Here is a 27,970-nt window from a genome sequence, read left to right as displayed (position 1 = left end):
GCAGAGACCAACTTCAAGCACCATTAGGAGCACAGGGAATGAGAAGAAACATTCCTACCCCCTGCCAACAGCTGTAACACAGCTGCCATTCACTCACCATGTAGGAGACTTTAAAACAGTCAATAATTCATTACTCACTTGAGATACAGATGAGCATCCAAGCTGCAACAGAAAATTCTTGGGAAAAAAATGAGGGGAACTAGAGGTAAGGAGATTGGGGAAAATAAGTGTTTTGGAAAGTTTGAAACAATTTATTGAGTTGTTCTGTACAAGATTAACATTTTTCATACCACCCCCACCATCTTAAGCAAGACAGTGCCAACACACATAAAAAAAATAGAATAGTAAACTGCAGCTCTTACACCCAAAAGGAACTGCTATCCCCAGGTAAGTGCCAAGGGAGCCTATCCCTCCCCATTCCATCCTGGAAGCGCTGCAAGTTGCCTCACCAAGGCAGAAGTGCCAGCCTGGCTTCCCATCAGCTGCTCTGCATGGGCCTGCCTTGCTGCCACTCTGCTCCACACCACTCACTCATTCATTATAGCATGTAAAGAAAAAATATCCCACAGAATTTCCACCACATAAACATTTCCCTGAGGCAAGAGGCTTCGCTGAATTCCTAGGAGGAGGGCATTCTGCTCCGGCCGTGCACCAGGGGCTTCCCAGCAGAAGCATTCAAGTGAAAGCAAAGAGAGGGAGGAGAACCAGTACCTCGAGTCACTCACTGAGAGCCCCTGTCCTGCCAGGTGTCCCAAGCTTTTGGCTCCCAGGGGAAGGTGAAGGTGCCAAGCACCCCTCAGGATGAGACCTTCAACAGGAACCACGCGACATCCACTGCTCAGAGTCCACCAAGAAATCTGTGCTTCCTTTTACCCACACGAGTTCTGTTTTTGGCTCTTCTGCTACAGCCTAGGTATTTTCTGTCAACAGACTTGAAATCTGAGCTGTTCCATTAATTTGAAATACAATCAACTCACTGATCCTGGGCAGTTATGTATCAGCTCAAATTGAAAACAAGTTCTTTCTCCGATCCTAATAAAAACCAGAGGAAACTAAAGCAGACATTTGCTGATATCCTGGGGTCAGCATGCTTCCCCAAAGCTCAAGGAGGAAGCTACAAGCTTTTCCTTGGAATACCAGTAAATTCTACATGGATCAGCACTACCCCTACACAACTGGGATGTGGCTGTGGGGGCCTGAGAGAAGACAGACCGGGCAGAGCAGGAAACCAAACCTCAGAAAGCTCAGGTGGAGCCTCAGCCTGCCTTAGCCTGAAAGGGGGTGCACAGGGGGAGTATTTAGCTCTAAAGTTAAAAAAATGAATAAGAAAAGACACCCCCTGACTGCAGATGGTTCCTGTACCTGCGGCTGTGCTGAGCACATGATCCTGGTGTAGGATTGAGGAGAGCAGTGTTTTTCTCTGGAATTCATTTGACAGGTCGTGACCTTGGTTCATCTCGCTCATTCCCTCTGCCCACCAGATTGATCCTAACTCACAACCCTAGGAAAGAATGGCTTTAGGGGAGGGCCTGGAACCCGCCTGCACATACTGGGATGAGAACTGGTGCTCCTGCTGGATTTGGGGCTGTGCTCAGTCACCAGGTCACCACTGAAGTCCAGACAGTGCAGCTTTGTTGGTTTTTTTTTTTTGGTTTTTTTTTTTTTTTTGTTTGTTTTTTTCTGATGTGCAACCATAAAAAGCTCTATTAAATAAACCAGAATACATTTTAAATACAGAATGATTAAAAAAGGGTTGAGGAGCACACAAAATAGGGCTGAAATGTGTGTCACTAGTCCATTCTTGCTCCACCATAAAAGGCACTGGAATTATGTCTTCCGATCCATGTGACATGCTAAGAAGTATCTCATTCAATCCAATGCATTCGATGGCAATGAGGATAAAACTGAGCAGGAAAAAAGCATCCCTTTGGAGGGAAAAAAATCCAAAAACTCAAAAGAAGTAGAATTCTAAAAGTCAATGACTGCATCTAAAAATGTCTTTAGTCTCTAGAGTCTTCCTTCTCCTCCAGAGGGGAACATCAGGTGGTTCCTCAGATTCACCACACAGGAAATGCTAAATCCTCCAATTAAGTGTAGCACAGTTTTATAGTACAATTGGAAAGTTACTCAAATGTCTTTGAGAAAGCACTGGCAATGCTAGAATTATCCAAGTAAATCCAAAGCAGAAGAAAGAAGCACCTTTCATACCCTCCACGGGGAGACCAAGGAGGTAACTGGACTTGGAGGTACTTGGCAGCTACAGACACAGGTGGGTGGGAATCCACTGCAGGACCACCCAAGCCTCCCTGTGAGTTCCAGCTCCTGCCAGTGCCAGGGAATGCAGGAAGGGCAGCAGCAATAAACAGTGCTACAAAAGGCTCCTCTCATCAGGGCATGGCTCCAGGTGGCCCCATGTGTGAGGCTCAGCTCTGAAAGCCTCTGAGCAGACACCCCAATGAGTTCCTTGTTGCAGTTCAGTCTCTCCAGTTGTCATAAAAAAAGAAGAAATAGGAAAAAAAAAAAATCAAAAGACACAGCTGGTATCCAAAGTCCATGACCTGTTCCTCTGGGTTTTATCCTATGGGTGCTGGAGCTCCCCTCCTTGCAGGCGTCACAACTTGCGCTGCTGTGCATTGGACCCTTTGCCGTGAAGCTGAGAAGCATCTGAAAGAAAATAAAACAGCTGGGAAGGGGATCAGCACCAGCCCATGGAGGGTGGGCAGCTGGGACAGCCAGGCCTCTGCACAGAGGGAAAGACCTACTCTTCCTTCCCTGCACCCAGGGATCAAGAAGAAGAGGATGTGCCTGGAGACATCTCTCCACTGGGAGCAGCCCAGCCTCTGGGGAAGGGACAAGGGAAGCACTGAAGGTCCCCTGTGGGCTCCCAGCAGAAGCCCCTCAGCACAATTCCAGCTGCCAGGGAACTCCTTAGCCTGTGCCCTTCTCTAAAGCCGCCCTGCCACATCTCCCCCTCCAGGAATCCCAAAATACATGGTGTGGTTGCTTTACCAACAGGTGGTTGGAAGTAACCTGTTGTACATTTTTGCTGTTGTAATCACAGAATCACTGAGGTTGGAAAAGACCTCCAAGACCACGGAGTCCAACCTGTGAGCCATCTCCAGCTTGTCCCCAGCCCAGAGCACTGAGTGCCATGTCCAGGCCTTCCCTGGACACATCCAGGGATGGGGACTCCAAACCTCCCTGGACAGCCCCTGCCAATGCCTGACCACCATTTCCATACAGAAACTCCTCCTGATGTCCAACCTCAACTTTCCTATTTCCTCTTGTCCTGTCACTGATTCTGTGAGAGAAGAGGCAAACCCCTAACCTAGAAACTCCTTTCAGGAAGGGATTTAGGTGCTTTATTGATTATTTTTTTAATTATTGAATTAGGTGCTTTTTAAATGAAGGCTTTAGGTGGCCAGTGATAGCATCAGGATCCATAGGAATCTCACCACTGATGGAACAGAAAGGAATGGATGTGGAGGACAAGAGAAAATGCACTGAAGAGAGAAAAAGGAAGGAAATTTAGGGAAGCAAAAGTTTTCCAGGAGCAATTAAAACTACTTCAGACTGTGATGAACAAATGGGAGTACTGAGACGTGTGGCTAAGCAGCAGAGGCACCCAGCAGCAGCTTCTCCTGCAGGCCAAGAACAGCTCCTTTGCATGCAAGAGCTCAGCCCAGCACATTCCCAGCACCACATTCCCAGCCCCAGCACAAGGAACCTCCACCAGCAACGGAAGCACCGACCACACACAGACAAGCACTGGATGCTCTTTGCTCAGAGGCTTTCGGATGAACATGGACAAAAGCACTTTTATTTAAGTCATCGATTCTCTTGCATTTGCAGCAACCTCCCACGCACCTTGCAGTGTTCAAACACAGCAATGTAGCTGTGGGCACGTGGTGGCACAGCCAAACACAGCTTGTGCCACAAAACACAGGAATTCATTTTAAGGTTATGGGAGTCACTTAAATATCTACTGTGTTCTCCTCCAAAACACCAGAATTGGGAATGTCCCAAGAGATGGCAGCACCAGGCTCCATCTCAATCTTTAAGTGAAAGCACCGAGTAAGAAAGCAGGTCCTTGCTGAAGCTGGATCCATGGTCAATTTTCCTTCACTTATTCCCAGTGGTCTTTTCTCTTCTGGCCCTACATCCTGCTGAAGAGTACATCAAAAAATTCTTCTGTTATAAGCCCTATGAACAACAGTGAAGTGATCACTCTGAACTCCCTCAGCTAAAGGGACAAAGAGCTGCTCCTCAGTGACAGGGAATATATTCCACAAGCCATGTTCAAGGTGCAATCTCTGGTCTCATTCCAGGAAATGTGATTTACAAACAAGAAGGAAGGGTCTGTCACACCAGTGATCACTGCCAGGACCTTCTTCAGCTCTACCACAGCAGCATGGCACAACCCACAGCAAACTTCAGCAAAGGAAGCAAACCCAACCGATTCTTTGCATTTCCATGAGTGCACAACACACTCTTCCTTCTTCAGCAAACAAGCACGGTGCTCAGCAAAGGCCTTTTATTCCATGACTCCTCCAGGATGCTACATGGTTATCCATGCACACAGGACCAGGCTAGCACTCCTAAATCAGGCTCACTTAGCCCAGGAAGAACATCCCAACAGGAGCAGGTACTAAGATAATGGCACTGAACTGCACTGAAGTGCTAAAGAACACACCTAAGAAAGCAGAAATAGGAGTTATCAGGGGAGTAAGCAGCTCCCTGAAGCAAGTAAACATGATCTGCTGGCGCTGAATTTGAATTTTCCTTACTTCTCTCCTTCTTTGGAAAAGTCTTGTTTTATGCATCACTTCTGGAGGCATCAAACTGGGGCAGGAACAGGCTTAACTGCCAAATCCTCACGTTGTGAGCAGCAAGTGGAGCAATCTGCATTTTACACTACAAACTTGTCATGAAGGAGATGCTGGCAATTAACTCAGTGCACAGACACAAGACAGTCTGGTCTGACACATTTTATGTAGGCCACCAGGAATAAAACTCCCCAGAGCTGGAATATTCATTCCAGGGCAGTCCTGGCAGGCTGTGCACAAACAGGCACAGCTTTCATCCTGGAAGGATAACTCCGAGTATCTGCAGGAAACAACACTTGCTGTAACCACTGAGGACTCATCATTCCAGAAATCACAGAATCCAAGATGGTTTGATTGGAAGGGACCTTAAAGGCCATCCCATTCCACCCCTGCCACGAGCAGGGACACTTTCCACCAGCCCAGGCTGCTCCAAGCCCTGTCCAACCTGGCCTTGGGCACTGCCAGGGACCCAGGGGCAGCCACAGCTGCTCTGGGCACCCTGTGCCAGGGCCTCCCACCCTCACAGCCAAGAATTTCTCCCTAATCATGGAATGGCTTGGGTTGGAAGAGACCTTAAAGCCCATCCTGTTCCACTCCCTGCCATGGGCAGGGACAACATCCACCACACCAGGTTGCTCCCAGCCCCTCACTCTGTACCTCAGAGAGGCTTTAGTGACAACCACACAGCTGGAAAACATGGAGAACCCCTTTGGCTCCAGCCCTGAAGGAAGGATCTGCTGAGATAGACTCACGAGGGAGAAGACAAACACGAGCATCTGACAAGTTACCTGGCAAACTCTGTGGTAAATGAGTGGACAGGGCAGAGTGTGGGAGTGGCGCTGCGTGGTGGGGGCTGGAGTGCAAACCAGCCAGAAGACCTAGAGAGAAAACAAAGAGAGGAGAGGGAAAAAGGAACAAATACACATCCAAGACAGAAATGAGCAGAGGAGCTGCAGCAGTTAGCAGAGGCTGGGTTCCAGTTATTGGCACTTCTGGGCGAGCTCTAGGGATGTGCCCAAGGTTCTCCAAATGCAACTGCTGGAGATACAAAAGCAGGGACCACAGCACAAAGCAACAGCCAGAGAGATGGGCTGGTGTGCAATGGGGCAGCCCAGCAGAGCACTGATGTTCTGTGTGACAGCACAGGCACAAGTGACACCCAGGTGAGCAGCAGGATACTCACTGTGCCCGAGGCCGTGGTGGAAAGTTCCCGGAGCAGGTCCCGTAACTATTGCATCCTTGGAAACTCCTGCTTTTGGGGAGGAGTCGGAACTGAAGGAGATGACATGGAGAGGGAAAGAATGAATAGGAGAGATAATACCTAACGGGGTGGAGCTCAGGGCAGCTGGCAGCTTTGGGTTGTTGGACTTGTAGGATGGAGCCAGTACACTTAAGGAGGAAGAGGTTGTTAGCAGCACAGCTCCACTAGTTCCTTTCTGCAAAGCAATGGAAAAGGTCAGTCAGGAGGGGGAGAATCAAGGTACAGCATCATTCATACTTACAGATCTGCAAAACATGGAATGTTGAGAATTCCCCCTTGGAAAAAGCACCCTCCCAGCCAGGGCCCAAGAGATGCCAACACTTGAGGCCATCTGCAAATGGCCATCGGCGAGCCAGCTCTTCAGAATGTGGCCACGCTGGATTTGCCTCCATGACTCCCTTGCTCTGGAATTGTGCCTCATTAGGCAGAGAAAAAGTTTCCACACTGCCTGTGAGTTCCAGGGGTATCCTTCCTGCTCACTTATGGCAGCACACACTGCTGACAACTCCAGGCACCATGGTCTGACACCCAAGGCACCCCAGGATGCTATTTAGGATCTCTCTCATGGAGACAGGCACCACTGGGGAGCCTGAGCCTTCCCAGCTCTCCAGCTCAGGAACAGACAAAATATATAAGCTGAGCAGTACATGCTTTCCATTTAAACACACTCCTTGTGTTTCCCAGCTCTTTCCATGGGGCACAAAGGAAGGCAGGCATAAGCAGCCAACAACAAATGAATACAAGGTTAGGAATTATTACTTTTTTCCTATAGATAAAAATTAAGCCACTTATACCATTAAGTCATACAATATTGTAATAACACAAGTCTGTACTGACAACCCAGAAGTCCTTCCTGAAATGTTCTGTCCCAACAGATATTGGGAAAATTTCTCCATGGAGCACTGGGGCACAGCTGCCCAGGGAAGGGGTGGAGTCACCATATCTATGAGGATTTAAAAGCCATGTGGATGTGGCATTTGAGTTAGAGGTGGCCTGGGCAGTGCTGGGGGAGTGGCTGGACTCAATGATCTTAGAGGGCTTTTCCAACCTGAATGATTCCACGATTCTATAACCACAGGTAATTTACTCTATGGGCCAGTCATGACAAAAGTGGTAATAATATTAAAATTACTTGGAATAATTTAAAGAAGGCTAAGTTTATAGATCTAATTAATGACAAAGTCATCATTATACTTTAAGTTTATGCAATGAATTTAATCTCTTGTGATAAATTACCTTACTGCACTTTCTCTTAATCCAAACGGGAGCCCTACTGTCCCCATAACTTGCAAAGCTAGGGCAGGATCATGACATAGCCAGGGCAAAAATTGCCCTTTGGAAGGCAGCACAGTATTCAGCTTAGTGGTTATTTAAGCTGAAAATGAAAGCTGGAATTCTGGAGGGCAAGCCCAGGGCAAAGGCCACAACTTTCTAGTCTAAAGCAGCTGCAACCCAGACAGTCATTCAAGAACTTCAGCAACTGCTTCTGAAGTGCCCCCTTTGGGGGGTGAAAGGGGCAGAGCTCCCAGCACAGCCCCCTTACCGGCACAGAGGTAGAGGCTGCAGTGCTGCTGACCACAGCTGGCTTTAGGGACGAGGTCAGCAACTTGGCCACCCCCTGGGTGCCTCCGCTGGAATCTCCGTTGGAGCCCCCGGGAGGTGCCACCAGGGTCAGCTTCTGGGGAACGGGAGGTTTCTTCACCGAGGAGCCCGAGGCCGGGCGGCCGGAGGCCGAGCCCGGGGAAGGGGCTGGAACGCTGGGGAGCAGAGCCCCAGAGGAGCTGCCCTGGCTGGCAGGAGCTCCAGAGGAGCTGCTGGAAGAAGCCCCGTGCTTGGAGAGGGACCCAGCGACGAAAGGCGATTTGTAAGATTGTCCTGAAGAGCTGGAGCCACCCGAGTGCTTCCCGGCGTAGCTGAGAGATGATGAGGACAAGCCTTGGCTCTTGTGGGAGCTGCTGGAGTTTTGGGCACTGCTTGGGGACGTGGAGGAATGGAAGCTCTGAGCTTTGGTTGATGACTTGACCTGCTGGAGGAGGGAGCGCTGGGGCAGAGGGGTGGAGGACTTGGGATTCTGCAGTTTGACAAAGGGAGCTGGGGAGGTGAAGGTTTTCTGGAGCTGAGCCCCAGGGTGGAACACCTTCACCTGAGAGCCCGGCACCGGCGCCGAGGCTGGGGGCCCGTGGCCTGGCCTGACCAGGCTGTGGTGCTTCTGTTTAGCCTGGTGGGCGTCAGGAAGGATTTTGCTGGGGGAGGCTTGGCAGGAATGCTCTTTGTAATTAGAGTTCTCTGTCTTCTTGTCTTGAGAAGACTGGCCCAACGCCAGGGCCTGCTCAGCTAGGAAGTTTAGAGGAGACTGGAGGGAACCAGAGGATGATGTAGGGGAAGGGTTGGGCTTTGGAAATGTCCTCTTCTCCTCTGAGGATGCAAGAGTTGGGATCTTCTCTGCTGGAGCTTTTGGAGCTGCAGGAAGAGTAAAGTCAGGGCTCCCTGCTGCCCTGCTGTTCAGCACAGCCAGTTCCTTGGACACTGCTTCCAGGGAGGAGGTGGGGTTGTGAATCAAGTCCTCATCCAAGGAGTCATCCTTGAAGGTGGCAGGAGTGGCAGTGCTGCTGGCAGCTTGGGCTGTCCCCAGGGACAAGAGTTCCCTGGTCTGGGCACTGATGCCCAAGGCTCCTCCCTGGGGCTCTGAGGACATGGCCAAGGTGCTGCTCGAGTGCAGGGAAGGGACAGACACCGACAGCTTCCTCTCTGGCTTGCAGGAAGAGTCCTGGAACAGCATCACAGGAGAAGGCACAGTCAGAAGAGAGACAGGGTTTACTGCTGAAAAGGGGAGGGAAGGTTCACAATTTGGGGATAAAAGGCAGGATACACATATTCTCTGCCCATGCTCCTCCACTTCCCTCCCAACTGCCACTGCCATCAATTTCAGCTGCTGTTCCACTTGTTTTTTCCAATCCAAATACTGAGCAGAGCCATTTCACAGTAGGTGATACAAAGCTCAAACACAGGGCTCAGGGTGGCAGTTGCTTGACTTTTGGCACACACCAGCCATAAGAATCAGAAAATAGAACTCACCTTCACTTTCACCTTGGTAGGAGCTATAACTTTCTTCTTTGCCCTGTTTGGAGGGAGACAAGAGAAACATGGCTCAGTGACTGCCCCCAAGGAAGGAGCCAGCTGGGGAGCACACCTGGGCCCTGCTAGTGATGATCCACTGAGTCTTTGCAGGGAAGAGGCAGCATCTCAGGTTGCTAGGATTCAAAACCACATGACATTTGGTTGCCGCTCTTGGAAGCCCCAGCTCCCACCCAGGGAGCAGATCAGGGAGTGGAGCAGTCTTGGAAGGGCAGCAGAGCAGTGAAACACCCACACACACATCCTGCACCACTGCAGGACCCCACTGCTGCCCTCCTACAGCAATGCCCAGAGAGAAACTGGCACAGAGACTATTCTGCAGAAGTTAGACCCTTCTTTTGGGTTCCCAGAAGAAGCCAAGGATGCAAAAGCATCTGCCAAACTCCCAGAGAATAGATCTGGTTAGATGCAATCTCTGGTACAAGACATCCCTGAGCTGCTGGGTGGTGTGGCTGAGGGAAGGATGACTCTACACCCTATTCCACTTCCCCTCATTCACCCATGCCAAGAAAAGGACTGTCTGCCAAGCTGACACCCGCCTAAATCCACGTCCTCATCTGTTATCAACCACCAGCAAGATCCATGAGACCCTTTGGATTAAAGCCCCTGCCCAGCTGGATTCTGATGGCTCTTGGTGTGCCACCCACCTTCACTAGTCTGAGCTCATGGTGACCCTCCTTGAACCAGGCAACAAGAAAGAGGGAATCCAGAATCCAGCAAGGACCAACTGAACAGGCTGCAGTAATCACACTCCACTCCCCAGCACAGAGGCCTGACTCCAGGCTGTTGAACCAGAGACAACCTGGCTTTAAAGTTGTTCTTTTTGACCTTATTGAAGGCTAAAGCATCTGAGGAAAGTGTTGGGAGATGTCACACACAATAGCTGCTCTCCCTAGAGCTCCCCAAAGGAAGCAGTGCTGATGTATATGTGGGGGGAGCCAAGCAAGCTCAGGTGCTCCTGCAGGATCCCCCCAGGCCCCAGGGAATGGAGATCACCAGTTTTCACTCCAAAGGAATGCTGTGATACTCACAGGACTGATGTGAGGTGTCCATGTACACGCCTGCTCTCCTTAAACAGTGTCCTAAGAAGGGAAGAGAGCAATGAGAAGTGATATCCAGCAAGACCCAGTAGAGCAGCTGGGATCACTGGAGACAGAGCTGCAGAGTACAGCAGGGGACTTGGTGAAACTGAAACCACAGAGAGCAAACAAATATTCAGCCCTTTGCCAGGAAGATCATCCCAAGCTGCCCCACACAGTTCTCTCTCTGGGGAGCAATGCTTGTGGGCACTGGAAAGGCCTTTAAGGCAGTGGTTGGACAAAGCCTAAGGAAAAAGCTCTGCCAGCTTATAAAGCCAACTGGAGAGGCAAGATCATCATCACTCGGGGCCCTCCTGCTGCCAGAGATCATCCAAGAGCTCTCCAGGGAGAAAGTTGCCTTCCTGTGCCTCTCACCCAGCAATGCAGAAGGGTCTGTGCTGCCTTTGTGCCCCAGCCTGGAGCTGAGGTGGCTCTGTACATCACAGCCCCTTCTGGAAGGACTGACTGAGCACAGCCAACAGACTGAGCTCCACTCAAAGCCCTGCACTACTGAGGGTCAACCAGAGCCTCCTCAATCACTCTCTGACCCAAAGCAGCTGCCATTCAGCTGCCCTCTTACATGTCAGGGAGGAGTTACAGACATTCCTCCAGTACTGGCACGTGGAATGTGATTCCTGGCTGGTATTAACAGACTTTTGTCATCATTTTTCTCTTAAAAAGCAAGCTTATGTTAACCTAACATTCTGTTAATCATCTCTTAGTTCAAAAGGAGGAAAGAGACTCATGGCAGGGTCTCTCTAACTCATCCAGGAAATTGCTGCTCTGTCCACCTTCAAGTTCTTCTTACAGATGAACTTCTGAGACCATTATGACAGTGAATCAAGCTGACTTATCCATAAAATTGTTAGTTTTCCTAGAGTTACTAATCCCTTCCTGTGGCTGTCACTCTACCCTCTGTCCTTAAACCAAGTCAGAGAATATCTTGAGTTGGATGGGACCCAGAAAGATCAAATCTAACTTCAAGTCTCAGCAGAAGAAACCATTGTCCTTGAGCCACTGGAAAGCAACCAGGAAATCCACTTTTACTGAGGCACTACTTACTGTACCACTGGAAGTGCCTCCTACACTGAGACTTGGGTGAACACCTGAATGCCCAACAACATCAAACTTGGAGTTGAAGATTTTAATTTCCATTTATTCAAAGAAAAGTTTTTAAAACTTGGCAAGCTGAGAGCCTCAGGCTGGGTAAATCTTCATTAACTAAGCACTAACTTCCCCCACCTCCTACTGCCATCTTTCAGCTCCTGCACCAGCACACTACAACCACGCTCAGCACTGAGCTTCCTGTGCACGTGCAACTGCAACAAACAGCCCTGGACATCTCCAAATGGATCTCTGATGTGCCACTCGTACTTCCTGATCTTAGGAACTGCTACCCACATCTTCCTTTAGCTCCCAACACCCAAAAAGCAAATTCAGCAGAGAAGACAGCATTGCCCAGCTGGTGAAATGCGAAGAGACAGATCATGGAACAGCTTGGGTTGGAAGGAACCTTAAAGATTCCACAAGTAAGACTGCAGAGTTGTCCTTTCTTTAAAAGTACCGAGCAAAACAAAGCAGGTCAGAAGGTCATGACAGTCCCAGCAGAGGGACTCTGCCATTTGTGTGGCTCTCTGCCACTGCCAGCTGAGGGCAGGGATGATGGAGAGTGGGAAAGAGCAGGAAACAGCAGTGAGGGTACAGAAACCACACCAAATTCTACTGACTCTAATAAGCCCCTAAAACTTTACTACTTTGCCTTCTTTTGGGAATACTCCAGAGAAGACTTCCCAAAGTGTCTGAAAAATGTATCCCTTGTGATTATAAAGGATCTTTTGTAATACAGAGCTGAGAAAGCACAGACTGGCCGTGGGCCTGACCTCAGTGCCAGTTCCACCTGCCAGTGGCACCTGCCTCACATCAACACAGCACCAGGGCTACTCAGCACTGCCATTTACAGCCCTGGCTGCACTCAGGCACCTATGAGGTGAAAAGGGACAGAGGGAGAGGGGAGAATATGCTGGAGGGCAGGGCTGCCATTCACAGGGCCCTTCCCAGGCTGGAGAAAGGGACCAACAGAAACCTTGTGAAGCTCAGTAAATCCAGCACCAAGTCCTGCAGCTGGAATGGAACAACCCTGGGCAGCAACCCTGCAGGAAAGGACCTGTGGGGCAAGGGAAGGGAAGCCACTGCTGCAGAGTTGTCCTGCTGAGAGCACACCATCCCCTGCTCAGCACGTGGGAGGACACATCTGGACACAGATCCAGTTTCAGGGTCCCCACAATCCAAGAGAGATGCCAGCAAACTGGAGACATCCCAAGAAACAGGCACACATGACAGCCAAGGAGAGGTGGAGGAAACTGGGTTTGCTCAACCTGGAAAAGGAGAAGCCCCAGGAGGAGTCTAATGGCAGTTTTCCACTACCTAAAGAGTGGTGGGGACAGGAACAAGATGGAACCAGACCTTTCTCAAAGGTGCACAGTAAAAAACAAAAGCTGGGAATATTCAGTTCAGCGCAGCAAGGGGAATTCTTATAGGAAATAAGGAGCAAAGATTTCTTGAAGAGTGATCAAGCACCAGAACAGGAGCCCAGAGATGCTGTGGTAATCTCCATCCTTGGGAATTTCCAAAATTCCACATATGAAAGCCCTGAGCACTCTGATCTAATGCTGAAGCCAGCAATTCCTTGAGCAAGGGCAGGACTAATGACCTTCCCAGGTCCCTTGGGACAAGGAATCCCTTGATTCTTGCTCACCTGGCCTGCATCCAGCCTTTTGGCCAAAGGGGCTTCACCTCTCCTTCTAGGAAGGTCTTCACATAATCCTCTAGAGACTGAGCCTTATTCTTGTCAAGGTCATAACCATCCAATTTAATCTTCACCAAGTGGCAAAGCAGCTCCCTGAGGAACAGGAAGATTTCACATACAGTTATGCAGATTGACCTTTCCCACTTGGAGATCATTCTCTTTATCCAGGCTGGATAAATACACCAAGACACACCTTGCTAATACAATCCTGCACTGCCTCCTCAGGAAAGGAGAAGGGAAAGGCACATTTCTTGCTCTGTGTGTGCACACACATGGATGCACCAGGGAGAAAAGTCTTGTTACCCCTTCCCAGTGTAACCTCCTGAAGCAGCTGAGGCAGTAAAGCAGTGCCAGAGCCACAGGCACCAGTAACAAACACAGAACTGAACCTCTCAGCAAGGAGAAGGCAGGAAGCACAGCTGGCTACGTCCTACATGGATCAGCAGCACAAATTGATTGGATCCAGAATAAGAAGAAAAAGACAGCAGGACTGATTTTCCTTTTACTCTTTGTCACTCTCCCCTATTCTCAGCACTCCCATCTCTGTCAGTCCCCCAAGTGCCAGGGGGAGCAAAGCCCAACAGCTTCAACTGCTTCCACAGCCAGAACCTGGGCATGTCAAGAGTCTGGGCTGTAGGACGTCAGCAATTCAGCTGAATCCCTTCTGTTCCCAAAGATCTGACTCTCTCTTTTGGACTCTGCACAGAGGCTTCTCAGCACTTCTCTCAGGGTGAGATGCAATAAATGCAGTAATGGCTTCCATGAACAACACCATGTGCCACCAACCTCCAAGCTGACTGCTCCTACAGGTGACCAGCACTGCCTTGTAAACAGAACACAGACACCAAAATGCTTCACTGCCAACTGCAAAGAGTAAGACAGGTCGTGAGTTTGCTTAATATCTGAGTTATTCAAACCTGATTTCATCATTCCACTGGAATTTCTTCCGTGGGCCCGCGACACGCTTCCCTCCCTTTTCTTCATCCTCATCATCATCAGAACAAACTCGCTGTTCTTTGTCTTTTTCCTCTTCCAGAATCCTAAAATGGAGACAGAAAAGGTGGAAGTGATCGTCCTGCAGGTTCAAGGGGAGGATTAAGTATCTCTGAACAGCACTGGACAGAGGGCTCAGTATCAGCAATCTCTGCCTTTGGGTGCAAACTGAGCTATGGGCTGAAGGTTAGGAAATCTCCCAATATTTTGTAATAGAGATGATGGGACTAATCCAGCCTGACTGTTCCCAGGCTGCCATGTTCCCAAGAACATGCCTGCACAGGCAAAACCCTTCAGCCAAGCTCTGGTCCCATCAGTGCTGCTGTAGCTGGCATGGCCACAGACAGCACAAAGAGCACACACAGCTTAATTAGGCCAATCAATGCCCATCAGCAAATTTAACCTACAGAACAAAAAGAGGTGGCAAACTTCAGGAGAGCAGCCTCCAGGCCACAGGGAGCCTGCTGGGAAAAGCTACAGATGGGGAATGAGCAAATGAGGAGCTTACTTGGCAAACCTGGCCTGAGTATGGGCTTGGCATTCCTCCTGGTACTTGGCCACCTGCTCTGGCATGGCCCTTCCAATGGCTTCCCTCAGCTTCTGCAGAGGCTCCTTCAGCCGGCCACCCTGCAGCGAGCACGGAGCTGTCAGCACAACGGGCCAGACTGGGCAGTAACTTACACAGAATCCATGTATTTACAGAAGGCTGATCAATAATCTTTACTGAGAAACCTATACTTTCACACCTTAGTTCAATTCAGGTGGAATTCATTATTTTTTTAATTAAAACATCGTCATCAGTAGTTAATTAAGAAACCACCCTTTGGTAAACAAATCTCTGTAACACATTCCACACATTCACAATACCAAGTGCAGCAAGATAAGAATTGTTTCTTATTCTTTTCTCTGATCTTCTCACAGACTTATCCCAGAGCGATGCCTGGGAAAGTTGTCTGTTTCTCTCTGTGCCCAGAGAGCTGCTGCCACACAGAACACCCTGAAGCGTTCCCATGGCTGGGACACCAAAATCCAGCCAGCTCCAGCCCCCAGCCCAGCCACCGTGCTGGGACAGTGCCCACGGAGGACACAGCGGTTTGGGGGTGCCCAGCAGGGCCACCCCCTGCCCAGCCTGTCCCTACCTGCTCGTAGAGGTAGAGCCTGCGGGCCCGCTTCAGCAGCGTGTCCTTGCTGCAGGGGAAGAAGGCGGCCAGGTGGGCGTAGACCCCCGAGCGGACCTGGCTGCTGAGCTCCCGCGTCTGCAGCTCGATGCTGTGGGACAAACGCAGAGTCAGCAGGATGCAAGAGACCCCGAGCCAGCAGTGCCACCCCGAGGGCACTGCCAGGCAGGGACAGAGTGTCGGATCCCCGGCCTGGTTCAGTGTGGGAATCCAGAGCTTCCCTCTGGCTGCCCTGGCAGGGGTCAGGAACCCCCCTGGACAGAGCCCCCATCATCATCATCAAAGTCACAAAATGCTTTGAATTGGAAGGGACCTTAAAGCTCATCTTGTTCCACCCCCTGCCATGTCCAGGCAGGGACACCTTCCACTGTCCCAGGTTGCTCCAAGCCCCGTCCAGCCTGGCCTTGGGCACTGCCAGGGGTCCAGGGGCAGCCACAGCTGCTCTGGGCACCCTGTGTCAGGGCCTGCCCACCCTGCCAGGCAACAATTCCTTCCCAATATCCCATCCATCCCTGCCCTCTGGCAGTGTGAGCCATTCCCTGTGTCCTGTCCCTCCATCCCTTGTCCCCAGTCCCTCTCCAGCTCTCCTGGAGCCCCTTCAGGCCCTGGCAGGGCTCTGAGCTCTCCCTGGAGCCTTCTCCTCTCCAGGGGAGCACCCCCAGCTCTCCCAGCCTGGCCCAGAGCAGAGGGGCTCCAGCCCTTGGGGATCTCCCTGGGCTCCCCTGACTCTCTCCAGCAGCTCCAGGTCCTGCTGCTGTTGGCCCCAGGGCTGGAGCAGCTCTGCAGGTGGGGTCTCACCTGAGGGGGCAGAGGGGCAGAATCTCCCCCTGCTGCCCACGCTGAGGGCTCAGCCCAGCCCAGGGGGGTTTCTGGGTGCTCACAGTCAGGGCAAGTCCAGCTCTCATCCTCCAGCACCCCAAATCCTCCCCCAGGGCTGCTCACAGTGAGTTATTCTTCCTGTGTGTGTTCATGTCTGGGGTTGCCCTGATCCCAGTTGTACAGCAAAATTGTACAAATCTGTCTAAATCTCCTCTGAACGAGGCTGAAATGATCAGTTTGACATCAGACAAGGACTATTTGTGCAGCCAGCACTGGAATGCTGGAAGGTGGTAATCAGCCCTGGAAATGAGAGGGAAACAGAGTCCCAAACTCCCTTTGGCAGTTCCCTGCAAGTGCCTGGATAAACCTTAATAAAATTAAAGCCTGGGTGTCAGTATTATTGCACTGATCACAAAACCCTGTGCATTCATCAGCCCTCTCCAGCCTCTGGCAGAAGAATGAAGCCATTATCTGCAGCTGCCTGAGCAACACTGGCACTCTGTAATTTGGGGCCTCAAAACACAGAGCAGGAATGGAATTCCTTCAGTTTTCCCAGAGAACCAGTTGAGCACAGCAGCCTTATCCCAGTTATAAATAATTCTACGTAGCATGTTAAGTAGCAAAAACATACTTGACATTTCTCACAGGGAGATATTTACTGGTCTTGCATCAAGCTAAACTCACAGGTTAATGACCAAATTTAGGCACAGAAATATGAGGCAGCATCTTGAGAACAGGAGACCTGGATACATTCCCTCCAACATTCTCCTAGCTCATCATATTTCAACTGAAAGCCATTTATAGGAGACTTTCATCTTATTCTGGGCATGTTCTGCCTGGAAGACCTGGGCAAGGACAACCCCACAATTCCTGCTGAACCTGCTCCTGAGTTTACCAAAAATGCTCTGCCTAATGCTCTCCTTTCCCATACCTCTCTGCTTGGTAGCACTTACTCCAGTATGATGTTGTTGATGTCCTGAGTGAAGAATCTCTGCTTGCCTTCTCCCTCAGCAGCTCTGGCAGCCTGGAAGTCAGGAAATAACACAAATCATCAGCACTTCACAGCTGGCACAAGCAACCAGGTGTCTATGAAACCACCACAGAACTACTGCAAAACAAGGCACAGTTTTATTAAATAAACTCTGTCACAGCAGAAGTGTGAACCTCCCCAGCTCAAGCCCAGCCCTGCCTGACCTGGTAACACCACATCCTGCACATCTGGTGACCTTCCCAGTCTGGATTCTCCTCTCCAGATGCACTGGAGTTACCACTCTGGAGTGAAGAGTCCTCTGTTTCCTGGGACAAAGGAGGTGGCTTGGTGACTTCTTTGGCAAATTTGCCATGGGGACAACAACAGCTTCAGGACATGGTTTTAGCTTCTCAGTAGATGGTGGAATATGAGCACAGAGCTTGTCCCTGGACCAGGAAAGCTCATCCTCATCACAAGTAAGGAAGGTTGAGGAGAATTACCACCGGGTTTTCTAAATCAATCTGAGAACTAAGCCAAGACACCAAGAGAGAAGAGTCACAGCCCCAGGGGATGTGTTACTCCCAGTCAACACCATGGAAACAAAAAAAAGTCCTGTTCAGGAAGCTTCCTGAGCCATGACTGCAGCTCACAAAGTGCTGCCCAAAAACATCACACCCATGAAAAATATGTCCAGCAGAAAAATAATTCCAAAAGATGAATGAGGTAGTAGCAAATTGCCAAGAGCTTTCAGTTTTTTTCTGAGTGGGGATATAAACAGAACTGGGATTTGGCACAAGGCACCACCATGAGTTAGTGATTCCTTGCATGGGAAAGCAGACCAGGAGAGGATTTTGAAATCCCACGATTTATCACTCAGAAGTAATTTATGCCCAGAGGGTGAACATTCCTCCCTGCCAGCAGCAGGTGAGGAGTCTTCTCAAAGGAGAAGACTCCATGCTAAGGAGAATCCTCAATAGGAAAATTACTTAGGAAGGAGAGGGTTAAAGTCAAAGGAAATGCCTGGAGGCTCCATTTAACTCAGGAGATGCTCCCACCTCCGGGATGAAGAGACTTGCCTCTCAGGCAGAGGCACAGCACCTCTTCCTTGCCACCTGAGCTCATGTCCCACTGTCCTAACCAACCCAGAGGTTTCAGTTTGTCTCTTTTCTTAACACCCACAACCCAGCAAAAGAGACACAGCAGCAAGAAAATCTAAGCAGGAAAATCAGTGGGGACTGTGCTATTAAACTGTTTCACAACACCATAACAATTAACCTGATATCTTCCATGGAACTTCCAAAATATTCTCCTTTAACTCACAGTTACAAACAGCTATTTTGGTGCTTTTTGAAACAGAAACATCCACCAAGAGCCCATTATTTTTATCAGCTGTGGCAATACTTGTTTCAGTTCCTCCTCTCCTCCCACCTCATCACCCCCACTGCACAACTCAGCAGAACAGTTCTCTAAGAGCAGCTTATCTACAGTAACAGGAGTTACTCAGCATCTCTCACTTAAGTAAGAGGTGCTTTAAACTGAAGTGCCCCAGGAGGCAGAGCTCCACAGGGCATGTTTATGACTTAAAATCAATGTTTAAAACCACATCAGCAGCAGGAACAAAACCTCCCAGCATTTGTTGACAGGCTGATGGTGACAGCCCTCACACCACAAAGCTCAAGCACACTTTGACATGCTAGAAAGGGATCCCAGATCTAGCACCCAATATTTTCCTTCTCCAAAACAGACTGCAGTTTCCCAAAGCACATTATGAAGAAGATGGGTGAGTCCCCCAGGAGCCCAGCTGTAGGAGGAGTTACTGATGAAAAGACATAAAATCATCCTTCTAGACATTGATATGCTCCACTCCCTTGTTGGAACCCTGGCTGCTGAGAATTTCAGACTTTCTGTGCTGCCAGGCACTGACCCCCAAGAGAACTCTGCATATGGGTGGAGAGAACTTCTGCCGTGGAGAAGTTTCCAAAATGGAATGATGGCACTGGGATTGTTGGTGTGGAGTTTGAACAGAAGTGTGTAATATTACCTGGTGGGAAACTCAGAGTTTAGGGCTATAAATACAGTAAGCAGGATGGAGGTTTTAGGGCAGAGGCTAGTCCTTCTTCTCCATGGGTTTGGGTGGTTTTGTGTAATTGGATAAAAAAGGCACATTGCAGGCATGGGTGGTTGGTTATTGGGTTAAAAGTAAAAATAATTTAGGTGTCATTTCTTAATTGGACAGTTTATCCTTAAAAGGTCTTGCAGAGAGAGATACATAGCCATTTTATACCTTGTTAAAGCAAAATAATATAGAACTCAGTATTTGTGAGACTGTGACATAGATAAGAGCTAATAAACATCTGAGTCTGAACAAGAAATACCATCTCGTGATTTAATCCCAACCTTGACAGAAAAGAAGTGAAAAATCTGTTACTCCCTGTTGGTACCCCAACAACCAAATGTTAAAAAGGACTCCAACTGCCAAATTGGTGCAGCTCCAGTGGTACCCAAGCTTCAGCAAAGGATCTGCCTGTGACACGGAAACGCTTCTAGCAAATCCTCAGCCCCATCTACAGGGCTTTCCAGGCCTTCTCCCAGTGTAGAACTGTGGCAATGCTTTCCAGCTGCACCCTCTCATTTTACACACACAACACTGGGCACCCCTTCAGTGGCCTTACCAGCACAGCACATTAAAAATATTATGGTGGGATTTGTCCTTGTCATGGTTTAACCCCAGCCTGTAACTCATCCCCACACAGTTGCTGCTCCCTCCCCCAGGTGGGATGGGGCAGGAAATCACAAGGGTAGAAGTGAGAAAGCCCATGGGCTGAGACAAGGCAGTGTAACAGGGAAAGCAAGAGCCACGCAAGCACAGCAAAACAAGGAATTCATTCCCCACTTCCCATGGACAGGCAGGTGTTCAGCCATCCCCAGGACAGCAGGGCTCCAGCACACGTATCATGTGGGAAAACAACTGCCATCACTCCAAACATCCCCCTTTTCCTTCTTCTTTCCCCAGCTTTATATGCTGAGCATGACCCCCCTGCTCTGGGACACCCCTGTTGGGATCAGCTGTCCTGGCTGTGTCCCCTCCCAGCTCCTCCTGCCCCCCAGGCCCCTCACTGGCAGTGTGGGCTGAGGAGCAGCAAAGGTCTTGGCACTGGCTGAGCACTCCCTGTTCAACAGTAACAAAAACATCCCTGGGTTATCAGCTCTCTTTACAGCACAATTCAAAACTGCCCCAAAACAGCTACTGTGGAGAAAATTTCCTCTATCCCAGCCCAAAGTAGCCCTCCAACCTCAGTAATTCACATTTCACTCATGTCAAACTGACTTTGGAAATTACTTCTTGCATCAGGTCCATACTTTTGTGAGAGGGGTAAAGAAGGAATTGTGATCAGGTGTAATCTCAAGTGTCACTTTCAGTGACTAACCAGGTCCAGCACTTGGACATCACTTGACATCTGGCCCTTCAAGAATATCACTCAGAGGAAACTGAGTGACACAAAGGTGTGATCCCAGTGGATCAGAGAAGCTCCCCCATGGGAATGTGCTCTGTCCCTGGGTGCTGCCACACACTCCCAGCACAGCTGGATCCTCCAGTCACACACACACACACTCCCAGCACAGCTGGACCCTCCAGTCACACACACACAGCACAGCTGGATCCTCCAGTCACACACAGAGCACAGCTGGAGCCTCCAGTCACACACACACAGAGCACAGCTGGACCCTCCAGTCACACACACACTGCCAGCACAGCTGGACCCTCCAGTCACACACACACAGAGCACAGCTGGATCCTCCAGTCACACACACACAGAGCACAGCTGGATCCTCCAGTCACACACGCACTCCCAGCGCAGCTGGATCCTCCAGTCACACACGCACTCCCAGCACAGCTGGACCCTCCAGTCACACACACACAGAGCACAGCTGGATCCTCCAGTCACACACGCACTCCCAGCGCAGCTGGATCCTCCAGTCACACACTCCCAGCACAGCTGGACCCTCCAGTCACACACACTCCCAGCACAGCTGGATCCTCCAGTCACACACACACAGCAGAGCTGGATCCTCCAGTCACACACACACACACTCCCAGCACAGCTGGACCCTCCAGTCACACACACACAGAGCACAGCTGGACCCTCCAGTCACACACACTCCCAGCACAGCTGGATCCTCCAGTCACACACACACAGAGCACAGCTGGACCCTCCAGTCACACACAAACACTCCCAGCACAGCTGGACCCCCTACCAGCCCCTCTGCCCCCAGGAGCTGCTGTACCTGAGCCAGTTCCTTGATCCTTTTCTCCAGGGGGGCTGGCAGCCCTTCTGGGAGGGATGGTGGCTGCTTGAACTCCTGCTCCAAGCCAGGGTCGCTGCCATCCTCCACCTCAGGGAAGGGGCTGCCCTCCGGGGACTCGCTGAGGAGCCGCTCCAGGTCCAGCTCGCTCAGGGAGTCCATGGCTGTGGCTGCCTGGAGCAGGTCACTGTCACTGGCGTGGCCAAAGAGGGACAGCAGAGGGTCAGCCATGGCCTCTGCCTCCCTTGGGGCTGCAGGGTCCGCTGGGGAAGGAGTCACCACTTTCTGCTCCTCATCTTTTTTCTTCTGAGCATCCTTCTCCTTCTGGAACTTCTTCAGCATCTCCTTGACACTGAGAGCTCCAGAGTATTTCTTCTTCTTCTTCTCCTTACTTGCATTTAATGCTGTGAAGCTGCAAACGAAGTATAGAGGGAGAAAGGGAACTAAATGCAAGATCAAGGAGCAGACAGGGTCCCCTCTCCCCCAGTTCACTTCAGGCACAATTCCCTGAAAAAGTATTCCAGAAAAAGTATTTTACAGCTTCTAAAAGTCTTAAGGTTCTGGCTGTTCATCTCAGCTCAGAGCTGACTCACTGCAGAGAGGTGCTGGGGCTTAAACCACCTCCACAGAGCTCTGCTTGCATTCAGCTACATGATATTATTGTTATTCCAGCAAGGAAGGTTGGGAAATGCACAATTAGTACAGAGGAACTGAGGCAGGACAGAGCTAGTGTGAAGCTTTCTGCTGTGTTAAAACCAGGAGAGCAAATTCCTTTCCTTGCTCATTTTGAAGGAATCACACACTGGTGACACCACATCAGACACATGGGCTGCTGCTGCCCAAAAGCAGATCCATGCAGGAAAAAATAAATTATAAACAATAGTTAAAGGAAGAAGGAAAAAGCTTAGGAAGAAAATACAGGAAACGAATGGAAAAGCAACAGATATAGATACTGAAAGAGACAGGCCAGGCAGACCAAAACATGGACAGAGCTACAGCAGGAGATGACTCAGAACAAAAAGAAAAACCACTCCATTTTACAGCCCACAAGCTACAAAAGAGCTGAGCACTCATCCAAGAAATACTCTGGGCAGGAGTACAAAGGACTGCCCAGAGAGAGCAGTAACACAGCCTGCCTTGTAACCTCTCCCTCCCTGCCAGCCCCACACTCGTGCACCCCGAGCCCTTCCCACCTGCCTTTCCTCCCACAGCCTCATCCCAACAGCTCTTATCTTGCTCTCTCTTCTCCATATCTGTTCCCACTGCCAGTGCCTAAACAGAGCTCCAAAAACACCACTCCTGCAGCCAGCTGTGCCCCTCTTTGCTCACACACTGCTGCTGTGGAGCTGTGCTCCTTTCCTGATCATCCCCTGCCTTTCTTTCCCACCTGGGAAACAACAGGGGTTTGGAAAATGTGCTGGTGTTTGCAATGTGCATTCGAGCCACCCCACACTGCAACAGGCTCCTACTGCAGCCACCTGGAAGCCTGAAACAAGGAGCTGAGCAGCAAGAATTCCCTCCTCCCCTCCTTACCCAGCTTTTGGAAACTTGGACTTCTTCGATTTCTTTTCCTTGTCATAAGAATCATCCTTCTTCTTCTTCTTTATTTTTTCACCCCCATCTTTCAACTTCCGCTTCTGCAGAGGGTTAAAAACAAATCACAATCAAAGAGTTTCCCACAACATTACCAGCACTCCCAGAGCCACCTTGGGACCTCTCCCAGGAATGTGAAAACACAAGACTCATTAACTCAATGCCCCTACATCCCTCACCACGGTTCTGGCACATGTTGCCTGCAGCATTTGACAGCATCCCCATAATGCTGTGACTTCCAGGGTGACAGGGAGCTGCTGTCACCTCTCTCTGGGAACCAGGTAGCCAGGTAAACCCAGCAGAGTTTTACCCATGCCAGACATGCTTCATTTTACTAAGAAATTTTAGGATACAATGGGATTTCAAGTGCCTATCCCTATTCTGTCCACACCAAGTCACGAATCTCTCCCACTCTCGATGTTAACACACTTCCACGCAGCAAGCTCTGAGCTGTAACAGAGGGAATCATGGAGAAAGCTGCCTTCCTGACCTTGGGACACTTCTTCTTCTTCTCTTTGACATAGTCATCCTCAGACTCAGAGGCCTGCCGGAACTGCAGCGTTCCCGAGTTGATGTAAAACCCTCCGTACTTGGTAGTGAGAGAGGCAGGAACCAGCTCATCGTACTGGAAATAACAGAGAACACTTTATTGGCATTGGGACCTTGCTTACTTCGTTCCACAGCTCAGCTGCTTGGAAGATGCAGTGGGATTCATGGAATCACAAAACATGCTGAGGGATCCATCAGGACTGAGTCCAACTCCTGGCCCTGCACAGACACCCCAACAATCCCAACTGTGCATCCCTGACAGCGTTGTCCAAATGCTCTGGAGCTCACACAGGCTTGGTGCTGTGGTTACACCCCTGAGAAAGCTGTTCCAATGCCTGACCATGCCCTGGGGAAGAGCCTTTTCCTGATACATCACGTAAAGCTCCCTGACTCGGCTCCAGCCATCTCAAGAGCTGTCCATGGTCAGGAGACTGAGGAGATTGTGCTCCCCCAGGAGCAGGCTGGAATGCCTACAGCATCTCCTGCCATCAGCTGCCCCAGCAGCTCTCATTCCCTGGCCCTGGCAGCCTCGTGGCTCGCTCCCAGTGCAGGTTCAGCCTCCCAGGCAGCACCTTTAGCCACTCTCACACGCCCCCAGCACTCACAGCTTCCGAGTTGTCGATGAAGGAGTCGGACTCATCATAGCCATACCCCATATCAATCAAATCCTGAATCCGGTCCTTCCTGCGCCTCTTGGCTCCCTGGACAAGGAAACATGGACACTGTGATCACTTTTCTCTCCCAGTACCACAGAGATACCCTGACACAGGGCAGCAACACTGGCTCCAGGACAGAAAAGCTACAGCAGAACCAAACCAGGGCTGGCTCCCATCACACAGTACTCGTGGGGTGTGGTAAATCCAGTTTGAAGCCTTGCCAAACAGAAACAAAACAGTGCAGCCAAATGAAAAACTGCCAGCCAGACCCCACACTGAACTGGGTGTGCATCCCTCCAACATTCCTGCCAGGGCTCTCTTCCATAGGGCTTGCTCTTCTCTAGGTGCTCCAGCAGGTACAGACTCAGTACTACAGACATCAAACACACACAGAGTGTGTCAGGGTGACCCATGGGCCAAATCTGTGTCACAAAACAACACACAACTTGCAGCCCCAAAGTGCCCAAGGGTATAAAAACCACAATGTGGTTTTAGTGCCAACCACAGAACTAATGCAAAAGGAAGAACAGAAAGGCAGGGGTAAGACAGATCCATGCAGCACTGTCCTGAGGACAGTGCACTCATCACAGCCCCATGCTCAGAGACCTGGAACATTCCATCCTGCCACAGCAACAAGGCGTAGGAATTCATTTTTGCTTAAGGAAAACTCAATTTTATCAATCACAGTAAGTGATTTGCTGCTCACTTTAGTTCATGTAATTTGCTTCAATCAGACTCATCTGATTTATAAATGAATCTGAACTATTTTTGCAGCCCTGAGACAGAAAAAGAACATAAAAAACAGCACATGGCAGCCAGGATAAAGGACTGGGGGAGAACAGGACCTTGAGAGCCAGTGGGCATTAAAAGCACTGCCTGAGACCTGAACAGCACTGCCCAGCCCAAAGAATAACATAACTTAAAGAGGAAACACTTACATATTTTTCTTCGAACTTCCTAGCAAGAGCTTCCACTTTATGCCTTTCCTTTTCCTCATCATTGAAGGGATCAGCTGGGTCTTTCTTCTGCAGAAACAAAAGGGGTAAAAAAATGACAGCCAATCCTGTCACACTGCCACGAAAACCACAGGAGTTAAACCCATCCTGACTGGAGCAGCTGGGCAGAAGCTCAGATAAATCAACCTTTAGGACAGAGCTGATCAACATCTTCATCAGTGCCATGGACAGTGGGGTCAGGGCACTCCCAGCAGGGCTGGAATGCCAAACAGCCCATGACACACCTGAGGGATGGGAGGGCATCCAGAGGGACCTGGGCAGGCTGGAGAGCTGGGACCATGGGAACCTCATGGGGTTCAACCAAGCCAAATGCTGGTGCTGCCCTGGAACCCCCAGGATCAGTCCAGGCTGGGAGATGAGGGGATTTAGAGCAGCCCTGGGAGAAGGATTTGGGCTGTTGGTGGGTGACAGCTGGACCTGCCCTGGCTGTGAGCACCCAGAAACCCCCCTGGGCTGGGCTGAGCCCTGCTATGGGCAGCAGGAGGGGGATTCTGCCCCTCTGCCCCCTCAGGTGAGACCCCACCTGCAGAGCTGCTCCAGCCCTGGGGCCAACAGCAGGACCTGGAGCTGCTGGAGAGAGTCCAGGGGAGCCCAGGGAGATCCCCAAGGGCTGGAGCCCCTCTGCTCTGGGCCAGGCTGGGAGAGCTGGGGGTGCTCCCCTGGAGAGGAGAAGCTCCAGGGAGAGCTCAGAGCCCTGCCAGGGCCTAAAGGGGCTCCAGGAGAGCTGGAGAGGGACTGGGGACAAGGAATGGAGGGACAGGACACAGGGAATGGCTCCCACTGCCAGAGGGCAGGGATGGATGGGATATTGGGAAGGAATTGTTCCCTGGCAGGGTGGGCAGGCCCTGGCACAGGGTGCCCAGAGCAGCTGTGGCTGCCCCTGGATCCCTGGCAGTGCCCAAGGCCAGGCTGGATGGGGCTTGGAGCAGCCTGGGACAGTGGGAGGTGTCCCTGGACATGGCAGGAGCTGAAATGGGATGAGATTTAAGGCCCTTTGCAAGTCAAACTATGCTGGGATTCTGAGAGTGTCACTGTGGTTTGGGTACTCTCCTAGCTCTGCTTTTTTACCTGCTCTGCTCCTCCCAACCCTCAAAAAAACCCCAAAATTAAGTGGCATAAAACATCAACTGACTGCTAACAGTCCTCAAGGCAAACAGTAAAAGGAACAGAATCCAGTAAGTTTCTTTTCATAGACAAACACTCCTAACTCAAACTTTCAATGCTACAGGAGTTTTCATTCATATCTCCTTTGGTGCTCTTTGGAAAACAGCTCTTTGTCCCTGCCAGCCACCCAGGTACCAAAACTCACTTTAGATCCAGCCACTCCAACCTGAAGGAGCACCACATGCCACACCTGCCACCAGCACAACACCCTCCCAACACCAACATGCAGCCAGGGCAAAGGAGTGACACGGTGTGGCCTGACAACAAGAACCCCAGCCTGGGGGTCAATTCTCCTGCCTGCAGGACGCTCACCCACCCTCCTCCCACCTCACAGCAAACACAGACCCAACTCCCAGAACCCTTGAGACCTTCAGCTACAACCCAGGCTCCCCCAGCCCCCCAGGGACACTCACCTTGTCACCTGAAGAACCTCCTTTTACTTTCCCCCGACAGCTCTTGAGGAGATCTGGGTAGAAGAACTCAGGACAGCGTTTGTGGTCGGGCTCGAAGAGGGTCAGGGTGATGCGCACGGCCGTGGCCGCCGGCTCCGCCTCCGGGGGCTGCTCCGCCTCGTCCTTGCGAGACCTCTTGAGGAAGCTGCTGCTCAGGGGCCCGTGCAGAGTGGTGAACGACACCCGGTGGGGCTCTGTCATGGCTATGGCCCAGCCCTGCCAGCCCTCACGGCATCGTTCCCATTGCAGCAGGAAAGGTCTGGCGGGCCGCGTCGCTGGGTTTCACCACGGATCACCGAGGACGCTGACAGCGGAACAAGTGCTTTGCTTTTGGAGCTTTCCCGGCAAGCGACAAAGGGCCGTGCTGCGAGCGCTTGCTGCAATCGTTAGAGAGAAAAAGGAAAGAAAGAAAGGAAGAAAGAAAGAAGTCAGTCCTTGTACCAGTCTTCCCTGCAGCACTGGGAGTTCCTCGCTATCCCTCCAGCTCCACTGCAGCTCTCTCTCCTCACGCCACAGCGCTCCATCTGTAAGGGCTGAAGGAAATCCAGCACCGGGGAAACAACGAGCCCGCCAGAGTCGCTTTGACGCGGCCCAGGAGCCCCGGGCACAAACACCGGGCTGTGCTGCCCCTCCCGGGGCCGGGGCTGCGCTCGGGCCGCCTGATCTCCGCTGCACCGAGGCCCGCTCGGCGCTGTCCCTGGGACAGCGGCCCCGGCGCGGGCCGAGCGGGGCTCGGTGGCCGAGAGGGGCCCAGGGCTAAGCGGGGCCCGGGAAGGAAGCTCGGCCACAGGGAGCGCGGCCGCGGGGCGGAGGGGAGCGCCGGGGCCGGGCCCGCCCGCCCTCACTCACCGCCGGCGGGACGGGACGGGACGGAGCCGCCGCCGCTCCGGGCCCGCTCCGGGCCCGCGCCCGCGTCACGTGGGCGGTACTGCCCTCGCGCCGGGCCGCGCGCGCCGCGGCCAATCAGCGAGCGCTCCGGCGACCACGCCTCGCACCTCGACCAATCAGCGGCCGCCGCCGCGGCCACACCTCGCGGGAAAGGCTCGCGGACGGCTTCCCCTCACCACGTGATCGCAGCGGACCAATCCCCGCCGCCGGCACCGCCCCGTCCCGGCGGCCCGCGCGCGGCGGCGGGAGCGACGGCAAGATGGCGGCGGCCCCTGAGGGA

The 27,970-nt window shown here is 51.3% G+C and overlaps 1 protein-coding gene across 12 annotated transcripts; it reads right to left on the bottom strand.

The window, feature by feature from the left end:
- Positions 1–230: 230 nt before the first annotated feature.
- Positions 231–27,722, bottom strand: UBN1 (ubinuclein 1). 12 transcript variants are annotated; one of them, XM_085592545.1, is made up of 18 exons: positions 27,652–27,722; positions 26,764–27,179; positions 25,109–25,195; positions 24,120–24,215; positions 23,456–23,590; positions 22,906–23,009; positions 21,355–21,784; positions 17,051–17,121; positions 15,240–15,369; positions 14,609–14,727; positions 14,025–14,147; positions 13,057–13,200; positions 10,254–10,304; positions 9,163–9,205; positions 7,631–8,854; positions 6,010–6,262; positions 5,615–5,704; positions 231–2,683 (listed from the first exon to the last, which is right to left on the bottom strand). In XM_085592545.1, exons 2-18 carry the CDS (start codon positions 27,001–27,003, stop codon positions 2,574–2,576), a joined length of 3,450 nt encoding a protein of 1,149 aa, XP_085448671.1. In that variant the 5' UTR covers positions 27,004–27,179; positions 27,652–27,722; the 3' UTR covers positions 231–2,573. The 12 variants fall into 12 exon arrangements, 8 of the variants coding, with proteins under 8 accessions (XP_085448671.1, XP_021385334.3, XP_085448672.1 ...); XM_021529659.3 differs by having other exon boundaries at positions 231–2,664; XR_014958550.1 differs by having other exon boundaries at positions 231–2,664; positions 5,615–6,262.
- Positions 27,723–27,970: the final 248 nt, after the last annotated feature.

This window comes from Lonchura striata, chromosome 14 (assembly GCF_050655825.1).
Source record: "Lonchura striata isolate lonStrDom1 chromosome 14, ASM5065582v1, whole genome shotgun sequence".
In the NCBI taxonomy this organism is placed as follows: Eukaryota; Metazoa; Chordata; class Aves; order Passeriformes; family Estrildidae; genus Lonchura; species Lonchura striata.
This window is presented reverse-complemented; position numbering and strand designations above follow the sequence as displayed.